At 35.1% G+C, this 12,696-nt stretch overlaps 1 protein-coding gene across 5 annotated transcripts in view; it reads left to right on the top strand.

Annotated features, from left to right (window-relative positions):
- Positions 1 to 12,696, top strand: part of CDC42BPA (CDC42 binding protein kinase alpha) — a 163,582-nt gene that overhangs the window by 114,356 nt on the left and 36,530 nt on the right. For 4 of the 5 annotated variants that reach the window (XM_040552935.1, XM_040552932.1, XM_040552933.1 and 1 more), the window contains 4 exons: positions 3,889 to 3,994; positions 4,610 to 4,758; positions 6,808 to 6,899; positions 9,103 to 9,179. In XM_040552935.1, coding sequence (XP_040408869.1) covers positions 3,889 to 3,994; positions 4,610 to 4,758; positions 6,808 to 6,899; positions 9,103 to 9,179 — 424 coding nt within the window. The remainder of the gene's footprint in view (positions 1 to 3,888; positions 3,995 to 4,609; positions 4,759 to 6,807; positions 6,900 to 9,102; positions 9,180 to 12,696) is intronic. The other variant, XM_040552934.1, reaches the window with a different exon arrangement.

The following is a 12,696-nucleotide window of genomic DNA, read 5'->3' as shown; positions in this document are numbered from 1 at the left end:
CGTTAAAGAGATTAAAAATTCTGATTTGGTTCCAGTTTTTAATTACTGTACATATCTCAATTTTCCCTTCATATTTCTCTCTGCATATATTTTTTTCAGCGTTGTGAGGCCATATAGTTGCTCACATATATTTCTTACTGTGTTTAGGTCTCCCACGTGTTACTCAGATAATCTGTTAATGTCCATCTGCTAGCCTTAGAATGCAGCACTGTGTACCAAAATAGGTCCTTATTTGGGGATTTTTTGCTGTGGAACTTGGGGTGCTATATGAATAATTTTAAACATCCATTATAATGGTAAATGTTTTAAAGGAAAGAAGTCTAATTAAAAAAAAAAGATCATATTTAATCAGTCACAGGTCTGTTTTCCGTGGAAGAACATGCAATTTAAATCCATACCTGTCTGCATCTTTGGTATGAAAATAGAATGCTTTCACTGAATCACAGAATGGCTGAGGTTGGAAGGGACCTCTGGAGCTCATCTAGGAGACCCTACATGCTGTCACCTACAGCATGTTGCACAGGATGGCATCCAGGCGGGTTTTGAGTCTTTCCAAAGCAGGAGACAACCTCTCTGGGCAGCTTGTTCCAGAGCTCTGTCACCCTCAGAAGTGCCCTCTCATATTCAGCCGGAACTTCGTGTGCTTCAGTTTGTGCCTGGTGCCTCTTGTCTTGTTGCTGGGTTCCACTGACGATTCTGGCCCCATTGTCTTGACACCCTCCCTGCAGATATTTAAACATGTTGATAAGGTCCCCTCTATCTTCTCTTCCCCCAGCTAAACAGGCCTAGTTCTCTCAGCCTCTCCTTATATGACAGATGTTGCAGTCTCCTAGTTGTACTGCCATCTTAGTAGCTCTCCTCTGGACTTGCTCCAGTAGCTCCATGTCCCTTTTGTACTGGGGAGCCCAGAACTGGACACAGTGCTCCAGGTGTGGCCTCACCAGTGCTGAGGAGAGAGGGAGGATCCCCCTCTTTCCCTCACCTCCCTTAAGTTTTCCCGCTGCTTTCCAGTTAGCTTTGGACATAACAAAGCAGGGTAGTGCTTCTAGGCTCCCTCTCCCAAACTAGCAGGTTTTCATTTCGTATTAAATTAAAATATGTGTTCTGGGTGCATACTTTCCACCTCTTAAAATGTTTTTTTGCCTACTGTTTTCTTTTTGTACCATGGTTCATGAAGGATAGGAGGCAGTAGATGAAATTAATTAATGCTGTTTGGTAAAAAGTTTGCTCATCTCCCAGTGATAATTCAAAGGATTTGTTCTAGCCCTATTTTAAGTAACACAAGCCCTAGGAGTTATTCACTTCTGTTGAGTGCCTTGCCATCTAATAAATCTCTCAGGAAATGTGCCACACATTTGAGTTCACATTTTTTGTGGTTAGGATTGTTGCTCTCTTCATAGCTTCTTGGGCCTTTCTAATTTATTTTTTTTCAGATTTTATAGCATGCAAGTAACTTTAATGGCCTATAATGTTCCCCTTAGCCTTTCCATGCATTCTTACAGTCCTCTTTTGCATCTTGTTTATGGCAAATGTACAAACCCCTTTTTGTTTTTGCTGATATCCCAAGACACCATAAATACAGCCAATTTCTTAATAGAAAAGCTTCAGTCAAACTTCCATCGCAAATTCTGATGTGGTAGCAATAGACCCACACAGATCATTCAGCCTTAAGGGAGGTGTTATATCGACATACTCATATTAGCCAAATCACTCATCATTCTTTGACAAGAATAGGAAATATTGAAGATGTTATAGTCAGCTCTAAATTTTCCTATGGGAGTTGGGAAAGAAATTAATTGCATATGAGATTAACACAGTCACTTAAAAAAAGGAATCTTTTAAATAGCCATGGTACTGTATTTCTGATCTGTTACAGAAAGAAGGTCGACAGAAATCTTGCTATTGATTCCCAGAGTTCTTGGCAAGAATCTTAACTTACTACCCTCTCTGGGAGGGATTTATGTAACCTAGTTTTAAAAGTCATAAGGTAGATAATCCCATGACTAGTGCTATAGAAGGTGATTGTTCTCTCCACCAATTGAAAAGGAATCTTAGATGGCTAGCTCAAATTAATAATTCTGTATGTTGAATATGTACGTGAGAATTCGCAAAATCATACCTGGATTACCTGAACATTAGAGTGGTCATTATTATTATAACGGACATTAGTGGACATTAGAATCAGCTTAGTACAGAAGCTGTGACTATTGTTACCCAGAATATTCAGTTAATGTTCTCCTTGTTGCCTAGGTATCATTCCACCAAATGCAGTGTGGTCGACTTTATCTAAATTATTGATTTCATTTAAAAAATAAAAAAGGAAAGAAGAAAAAAAATTTATGCATAAAATCAAACATTAAAAAGCCCCAAAGTAGTTACTTGGCTTTTGAAATCTGCTTGCTATCAGAAAGCATACACAAATTGTGAAAGTGATTTGGAGTATGATGATACATAGAACAACTAGCAGAAATTATCAGGAAATTCAACTGAAGGAAACCTGAAAATTTGTTACGCGCATTGTGTTTGAAGTAGGAATAATCGGAGGTTAATTAGCTATTAAACAGAAATTCAGGAGGGCAGGGGGAAACTTAAGGGTTTGAGAGCAGAGTGAAGTGCTGAAAATGTTTGGAGAAGCAGGGGGTTCTTTGGTTTGTTTGTTTTAATTGATTGTGGGGGTGGAAATTAAGTTGGAGACTTTAAGCATAGTGTTATGATGGCAGATATTTAAAAGCTTTGAAAACCAGGGGGAAAAAAAAAAGGAAAAAAAAGCTATATAAAAGCTAGAAAACCAACAGAAAAACAGTAACAAATCGAAAGACTCCAAGAACTCCTGGGTTCACATTTGATCAATCTATCTCCTTATTGAGAGAATGTTGCCATCTAGCGGACAACAAAATGGTATCTCAGCTTTAAATTGTACCATTTATACTTACTGTTTTTAATAGTCTGAAGAGTTTTCTTGAGCTTGGCATATATTTTTGTAAAAATTACTTCCCTTCTCACCTTGAAAGCCTTGCAGTCTTTCTGTTCCTACTTAAACTCCATTTTCTTTTTACCGTCCATTTCACTATGCATTCCCTTTGGTTGCCAAAGCATCTTATGCTAATTCTTGCACCTTTTTCCCCACTTTTATACCGAGTGGTTTGTATAGACAAGGTCTTCTTACCTGGTCGTCAAAATGTGTTACATCCAGAATTGGAAATGTGGTACATCCAAAATGAACAAAAGTTGGTATGCTGCTCCCATTGAGTTTTGGTATAGCTTGGGAAGAATACTGATTCATTCATATTAAAACTCTTACTGACTTTAATAAAGTCAGAACCTTTTGGTCTTGTTTTGTTCTGTTTTTCCCTAGGCCTCCTCTTTACCCTTACCTTCTTACTTGAACTAAATTGTAAGCAAGAGACAAAGAAGATAAAGCCCAAAGCATACCTAAGTGTTTACTTTTTCATGTTGGTTGGGAGTTGTGTATCAAGTAGTCATTATCTTTGCCTCCTCTGTATTAAAGCAATCATCATTAAATAAATCTTAAACTCACACCGAGAAGTAATTGCAACCTGTAGATGTTTAGCCCATACCTTTTGCTATGGTAAAGCTCTTCGGTTTGTTCCAAGCCCATGGCAGTTGCGAGTGGGTGCTTTCTGTCTTGCCTTCTGGCTACTATCTGTAAATCTTTGCTGAAACATTGTGTTATTCATATTAATTAATGGTAGACTTTATTTTATGGTGTATTGTTTTTTTTCCCCTGTTTCCTTATATTTTATGATTTTTGCTTTGTATTCTTTTCTCTGTTTCTGGTTGTTATGTCATTGAAGAGAATTTTGCTTGTTTGTTTGTTTTTAGATTGTTTGGTTAAAACATTTTTTTCTTCCTAATGTAATTGTCTAGGGTAAGTGATGAAAAAGATGCTCGAGGTTATCTTCAAGCCTTGGCCTCTAAAATGACAGAAGAACTAGAGGCCCTGAGGAACTCCAGTTTGGGTGCAAGAGCTACAGTAAGAGTCTAATTTCATATATTGGATTTTGTTATTGTTGTTGGTTTTTCTTAAAAAAAAAAAAAAAAAAAAAGGTAATTAATAGTTTCAGCTGCAATGGTAACCTGTCTATAGAGGCAGTATTAGTCAGAATTTAAACTTTCTTAGAGATTCCCTTCTGAATAACTGAATACCAAATTTATTGTTTATCATTTATTAAAACAGTAGTATCTTCATAATGGGATTTTTCTCTCTGGTATTATTGAAATAGCTACTTTATAATCACATATTAGTCTGTTGAAGGAAAGGTCTACTTGACTTCATGGAAACCTTGAAGTCTTTCCCTTGTGAATGTCCTTTGAATGTTCTTTGTCCTTTGATTGTCATTTGAATTGAGGCACAACAAAACTAGAATTCACAAAGTCTCTTTGATTTTGAGACTGTGACAGCATAAGACATTCTCCTTGCCTATTTGTTACTTGAGGGTAAAAATCATAAGAATACTCTAGAAACTAAATAGACTGAGACATAATAGACTGAGAAACATAATTGTTGAAGTTAGTTACATTCCTTGTTTTCTGCCTTCTCTCCTCTTACTCTTCCTTCTCCCCTTTTTTTTATTGTTTTTTTAACTAGGATATGCCCTGGAAGATGCGCCGCTTTGCAAAGCTAGATATGTCTGCAAGGTTGGAACTACAGTCGGCTCTTGATGCTGAAATCCGAGCCAAACAGGCTATTCAGGATGAGTTGAATAAAGTCAAAGCTTCCTGTATCTCTACAGAGTGGTAAGACTGAATTGTTGTAATGGAAATTTACTTTGATACCTTCCAGAGAGTGTCATCAAATCATGATTTTAATTATCTTGTCTATCAAAATTTGATAATGAATGATATGCAAGTTTCTTATATCCAAATGTGAACAAAAGACTGTATCTGTATTTATTGTGTGAGCAGTTAAATACTTCCTTTGAAGATTTGGAATCCTGAAGACTTTGAGGGGATACTTTCTCTTTAATAATGGAATCTCTCCTAGTCATAATGAAAAATTCAAATGCAAACAGAGTTTGTTTTTCTATCTTAGAATATATTCTATTCCATTGTATTAGTAGCTGTACTGGTTTATTTGACAAAATGCAATTATTGCATATTGGTTTGCACAGCAACAAGATGCGCTTGTGGGAAGTTATGAATGTTTTTATTCATTCCTCAGATCTCTTTTTTTTCTTTTTTTTTTTTTAAACTTAAATTATGAAATTTGTTTTGTGGAGGGTGAATAGCTGAAGAAGCTATTTAGAAGCTGTATTTGTCTAGCCATAGCAGGACATTCCATTTCTAAGTCTCTACTTTCAATCTACTTCAGGAGTGCCTAAGAACTAGTACTAAGGAAATCTCTTGGAATCCTGCGAACACAGATTTAGTGGCACAAGTCTTCTTCATAGGCATTCACTATTGAAGCTGGCACATGTTGTTTCTTTGCTTGTTTGGACAGAAATCAAAGACAGAACATGAGATTTTCTGTGCCTTCAAGAGAATCCTATGTTTAAAGAATGTTTAAGAATAAGCTTGCACTGCTGCTAACAATTGCAGCTAAGTTCTGCTGAAAAAGAAGGCTTGAATTTCTTTAGCAGTGGTTCTGATCCCTACTACAAGACATTAACTATATTAAGCAAAGACGTTTTATAGATAAAATGGAAAAATATGAATGTAAAAAAAATATGAATGTAAAAAAATACATACTAATTGCTAAGTTTCTGTGATATGTTGTAATTTGATTTAAACTAAAGTATATGCGACTTTGCCATGAGAAAAACATTGGTCCTGTACTGTGAAGTGATGTTAGTTACATTTACAAATTATGAATCTCACCGGGCTAGAGATGTAGTGCTAGTCGTCTGAGTTGCTGTAGGTTGAATTAGGTACTCAAACTAATGTGGGAATTCTGAGCCTTCTCTTAGATTCATACCCATTCTGTTCCCTCTCACTGTTTTCTCTACAATAATACTTTTTGTAGTAGCAATTCTGTCAACCTTGCAGTATCTGAGCATGTAGAAGGACAATACTAGGTATGGAAACTGCCCCAAGCAGAGAAGGGATAGCATGCAATGTAAGAATTTCAACTACAAGCAAAATGAAGAATTTCTCTTTGTCATATTTGAGGAACACTGACATGTTTTGGAGCTTTGGGAAATCAGTTGGACAGAGTTGAGATTCAAGTATGTTATCTGTGAAGGGGGAATAAATGCCCTGTCCACCTTAAATGGGAAATGTTACCTTCACACCAGGTAACATGACGATAGGCAGTAGCGTAGATCCTCTAATAAAGGAGAACCAGTGTTTTTTTGATACGCAAGGATGAGAAGTGCTGTAGAAATGCATAGTAGTGTTGCCTATCTGCTGCGAATCAAAAAGCACTGAAACAAATAACTGTCAAGTAACTGAGAGGAAAAAGAGTTCTACAGAATCTACTAGTATCACAGGCACTATGAATTAACAAATTAAAAAAATTAATTTGTAATTTAAAAATACACGTGGTCTTTTTTTTCCTTGAGCATAAGATGCAGGCTCACACAGTTACTCATAAGTTAGAGACATGAGCCTACCTAGTGGGTAAACAAAGGTAATTAATGCTTGTTCTTTTTTAAGACACCATACTAAACAGGTCCAAACAGGTTTCTGAATTTATTTTTTGCATTTGATGACATCATGCAGCTTTCTGGGCATTGATTTTTAACTGGCAGTAGTCCAAATTGCATGAAAAGATGGACAAAAAAAAGAGTGACTTGTATCATGGGTTCTCAATATTTACATAGGTTTTTTGTTTGTATTCTTTTGAAGTAAATTGCAAGAATCTGAGAAGAAGAACTTGGAACTGTTGACAGATATTGAAAGGCTGAAAAAGGAGACAGAAGAGCTTAGATCAGAAAAGGGTATGGCAACTGATATCCAAATAAATAACATATTTCACATTGGCGGGTGTATCTTATCAATTAAGTGTCATCTCGCAAGTAAAATATGATACCAAGGGATTTTGGCATACAAAATGTGAGCACACCTATTGCACGATGAGATGTATCCACAACAGTTACATTTGCACTTCTCATATGTATCCATTTTGTTGATATACCTCTAAAAGTAAGGTATTATCTGGGTTGGAACTGTATTATTTTTATTTTGCATGTGCATGGTAACTTACTGCCAGAAAACTGCTGAAGTATGGATTTATTTACAGTTTTTTCCCCTTCTTTTATGGGTGAAGGTATTTAAACTTCAGTGTTCTGTTCTTCAGTGTTCTCCATTCATGAATCTTTTGGACCCGTAAGAGGGAATACAACTGCAGAGGCCCTCTGCAGTTCATTCATTGGTTTCTGGAATGGGGTTATTGATCGGCTTTGTAGCCATGTAGTGAACAATGTGGTCATGTTTGTTTTGCTGTGGTTGTAAGAGAGTTGTCTGCGATTTCTGCCTAATGTTACCACTCTAATAACATCTGCCTTAACAGTATTTTGCATAGTTGCTAGGAGAAGAGATGTTATAGTAAATCTGAAATGAAAAAAAAAAATGAGGAAAGATTAATGATTTGGCTGATTCTTTACAGTTCGCATAGTATCTCTCATATTTGTATCTTGTGAGTCACATGGGAGGAAGGAATTTTTCAGGCCAAATGGAATTATCTATTTTTTTGTAGGGAATTGCTTGAACTTCAAAAAAAAATTTCAAAGCCCTGACAACAATTGTTGCATAGAGATTTAAAATATTGTTCAGCCTTTGCAACCTAATGGCATGTCAGTCAATAATGTATTACAGTTAACATTCATCTTATATAGATAGGCCTGCAAGTGCTGGTTGACTGGTAAAAATAATATAAACCTATACAAAATATTCAAAAATCACTGGTGCTGATTAGCAAATAAACCTTAGGGAATTGTTATTTGTTCATCTTAATGCTTAGCACTGATAACAGATTATACTTCTGAGTGCTTGGAGAGGAACTTTTGATAGCATCTTTCTGGAAACAATAGTGCTTTGTCATGTTTAGCTTTTATTTTTAGATTCTTGAGCTGTCTTAAATAATTGTGCATGGTTACTGTGCTTCTGAAATCTACCTTCCTGTTAAACAATCTATTAAGAATTTGTAATTAATATTTTACCTTGTATTTTTGCTAGTATTAACACATTTTTATTTTTCTGGAAATAGAGATAAACATTTACTTTTTTCTTTGAAAAAAAGTATTACTCAATAAAAAGTTAATTATTAAGCTTTTTCAGAAGTAAATTACTTCTACTGTAATTATTCAAATATTTTGCTATAAATATACCTTAGTCCTTATTATCTTTGGACTTAACTCTCTCTTTTAAGAAGAGATATATTGATGTTTGAATCACGAATTGTGTAGGGGCTTCAGCTGCACTCAGTGTACTGTGATAGAGTAACTTCCTGTGTGTGCAAATCCATTTATATAAGATAATTTAGTTTATCACATGCATCCCTTCTTCTGATAAATGTATTTTTAAACTGGGGGGGGGGGGGGGGTGGAATATCACCGAAAATGAAGATAGCAGGTAATTTGAGATTTTTTTTTTAGTCTTTTTGTAGGATTTCAGGGTATTTATGTAGGTATAGAGTGTATGTCAAGAAACCCATATTCTCTGCAAATTCAGTATGTTCTCCAAACAGTATGTTTTGTATGTTTTTTGTGGAAATTCAGTATTTGCTGTTGTCTACCATCTGGTCACAGTTTACTGTGTGGTGTGTGGGTAGAGTAGGGATGACACCTGCTGCATTAGTATTTAAGCCTGTGTGTCATTTGGTGCATGTTGCAAATGGACATAAGCACATTAGAAACTTGTTCCTTCTGCGTAATACACACATGCAATATGTTTTCTTGTTCAATTCACTCCACACACATCCTAGCTTGGAAATGGTTAATTAAATGTTTGCTTCTTGCTTTAGTGGGTGTATATCTATTTAAAAAAAAATCTTACTCTGGAAAACAGACCAAATGTGACAACTCCATTAAAAAAAAATGGAGGTGGCTTGGGTGGATGCCCAAACCCTGAATTCAGCAAGGCAAAGGTCCTCCACGAAGAGGTCATTTTTCTGTAGCTTAAAAACCTGCTGCTGTTTTCTAGGTGTAAAGCACCAAGACTCACAGAATTCTTTCTTGGCATTTTTGAATGCGCCTACCTCTGCTCTGGATCAATTTGAAGTAAGTGTGCAGCTATTTTCTTTCTCAGTTAGTCAATAAAACTTTTTACTGTTGCTGTTTTATGCAGATTACATGCATATTTGCAGACAGTTTGTTATTGTTTTTAATCATATTGCCCCATAGAGATCTGTGTATAACAATATGTGAATATTGCTTGTCATTTGAGGTGCTGGCTGTCTTCTCTTTGAACACTTGTAATCATAGTGAATTCTCTCTAAAATCTTGAATGCAGAAATTTTCCCAATTTTGTAGCCAACGTATAAAGCAGAGGTGTTCAAATGGCCTTAGTTTGTGTTCAGAAGAATGCTAAGAAATGTGAATAGTAGTTTGGTAAAAATGAGAGAAAATAGGTAAATAATCCATGAAAATGTTGGTGCTGTATATTTATTAGGTCGAGTTCGTCTCTTGTTCGTTTTCATTCGCAGGTTTGTAGAATTCAGATCATTTCTGTTTGTCTCATCTCCACAGATCCTATATACTTAAAAAATGAATCTGTTTAATTCCTTTGTTACTTTTAGATAAAAGATAAGTTTAGGTAGAAAATCTAGAGGAGATAAATTGAAACAGTACTGTACATTTCATATATTCTATTTTAATCAACAGTAAGCAATGCATCACTTTTCTTTTAAAAGAACAGCTGGGGTGAAATATTGGTCAAACTAAATTCATGAGGACAAGGTACTACCTCAGTAGTTATACATCGGTCTAAAATTTGCACTAGTTTTTTCCTGATGCATGTACAACGTCATCCCATTTAGCTATTAAAGACGTCCCACATGTTATTGATCTTCCAAAATGTACTTACTTTTCATTGTGTATTCATTTGTCCATTGTTCTCTCATGAAGTCTTCACAATTAATACCATTTTTGATTTCCTTTTTTCTAACTATTTCTCTTATAAGTTACTATTAATATAAAAATCCTGTTGGAGTATAGGAATATTGTTTTATTGTGTCATTGTGTTTTAATGCTGGAAAAACATTTCGTTTTATATGGGTAGTTTATTGATTAATTGTCTATGATAGGCAATTAATGAAAATTACTTAGGTAACTGTTATTGGCACTACTTATTTAAGTTCTTTATTTTTGCACTTTTATTTACGCTGGACAGTTTTCTTCATCTTTCTCTTTTTTTCTGTCTCTCTCCCTTCTTTTTTTTTTTTTACTGCTGTTTTCATTAAAATAGGATTCCTTTTCCTCCTCTTCATCCTCATTGATTGATTTTATGGATGACGTAAGTCTTTGACTTTCAAACCAGTAAATCCCTCAGTAAGAGAGATCAGTTGATTTGATTTGGAATATTCAAAATAGTAATGCAGTCAAAATAAAAGTGCTGCAACTGCAGCAGAGAACTATTTCTATAATACTTACACCTATCTATATAGACAGACATGCAATTTTGAAGTCAGTGTTTTTCTTTATGTGCAGGTAAAGAAATCTTACTTTCAGAAGGTTATATCTAATGGGGAGAAGATGCTTTGGGGCCTTACCTACTGATATGGCCTGTGGAAAATGGTTCTAAAATCACTGGCATATTTATTTTATTTAGTTCTATTGCTTCATGTTATTATTTTATCATTAGTTGTTTCCAAAACCTTTCTGGTCACTTCAGTGAAAGTGTTTTCTTTTCATACAGTTAATTTCTGTCTGTCAAATAAAATACTATTATATACTATTAGTATTATATACTAATAGTATTAATATACTTTTTAGCCTATATTTTAAGAAGTAATCTTCATTATATCTGAAGTGACCTTCTTGATTTCTTTTTATTGGTATTTGAGATGCTAATTTTTGATCTCAACAGTGTTTAAATATTTGCGCTGGTTAGTTGCATGCTAAGGAAATTAAATTAAAAGCTTAAAATTGACTGTATATATTTCTTCCAGACCAAAGTAATAAGCACATAAGTGTAAATGCTAACAAGCTTTTTAAAATCGAAGTAAATACTGTGCATCATTCGTAGAATACCAGCCATTGCAATTCTGTGTATATTGTGCGTACATATGTGTGTACTTTTATGTGTATATGTTATATACACATACACACATATTTATACATATGTATTTAAAATACTAGAATCACGTTTGCATTAAAATGCAATGTTATTAATTTTATTCTAGAAATGTCTGCTGTGAATGATGTAACAAAGACGGTGTAGTAGATAGGCCTATACTACTGACTGAGTATCAGCAACTCTGAAAGAATGCTTTTCATCTAGATGTTTTTATCTGCAATTCAGTACATACCTTAGACAAAATGTGAATGTACATTTATGGTACCATAGTAGCATGCATTTGTCTGCATTTTTGTGAAGCGTAGAAATCCTTGTCTTGTTGATATTGTTGGAATTTTCTTACACCAAAAATATTTAGAGTATAGTTTCCTGTCTTGTTAAATGTACAATAAATTAATATTTTAATTCTTCACTGAATTAAGGAAGTGCTCTGTATGTTGCCAGGGCATTAGGAACACTTAGTTTGTATCAGCAGGCTCTTTCATAAAAAGGTACCTTTAAAATATCTATTACTCTCCTAAAACAATGATGAAGGGACTGGAGCAGATCTCCTATCAGGAAAAGCTGAAAGTACTCAGACTTTTTAGCTTAGAGAAGGAGGAAGCTTGGGGGGATCTCAGCAATGTTTATAAATACCTGAAGGGAGGATGCAAGCAAGACAGAAACATGCTCTTTTCAGTGGTGTCTAGTGTGAGGACAAGATGCAATGGACGAACACTGGAACCCAAGAGGTTCCATCTAAACATCAGGAAGCACTTTACTGTGCGTGTGACAAAGCACAGGAACACGTTGCCCAGAGAGTTTGTGGAATCTCCCTCCTTGGACACCTGGACATGGTCCTAGGCAATCTGCTCTAGGTGTTCCTATTTGAGCAGAGGTTTGTCCCAGATAACATCCAGAGGTTCCTTCCAACCTCAACCATCCTGTCATTCTGCAAAAATCTGTTAAAAGAGAAATAAAGTACATATGTAACAGAGTAATTGATAATTCTCTGTTTTGCAAGGTGAAACAGAGGACAAAAGTTTTCCTGTTTGCTCTCTAGTTAGTTTTGAAGGACACCAATAAATACAGGATAAAGCACTGTTGTTTTTTGTTGTTGTTTCTTTTGTTTTAAAGAGGGCAGCATTTTTTTTTCATGAGCTTTTACCTTTTTTCTTTGCAAGTGAATAATTTTCAACTGTTGGCATACATCCTTTAGATCATTCTTTTCAGCTGGTCCACCCAGATCGAATCTTTTTAACTAATACCCAAAGTATTAGTGTGTATATCATTGCATATGGATGGCTTGGCACATACAGAATCAAACTTCCTTCAGTATATTTTCAAGTTGAGTCCAACAGCTTTTTTTTTCTCAGTACCTTTCTGAATTGGAGTAACTAGGTGCTATCTAGGGCCTCTCTAACACTGAGGCAGAATGCTTTCTGGCAAACTTTCTAGCAAAACAAGAGAGTTGACTGTTCAAAGACAGGAAAAGTACCTTACAAACAAATAGAAGACTTG

This window comes from Cygnus olor, chromosome 3, assembly GCF_009769625.2.
Source record: "Cygnus olor isolate bCygOlo1 chromosome 3, bCygOlo1.pri.v2, whole genome shotgun sequence".
Lineage (NCBI taxonomy): Eukaryota > Metazoa > Chordata > Aves > Anseriformes > Anatidae > Cygnus > Cygnus olor.
Note: the sequence above shows the minus strand (reverse complement) of the source record. Positions and strands in the feature narration are given on the sequence as shown.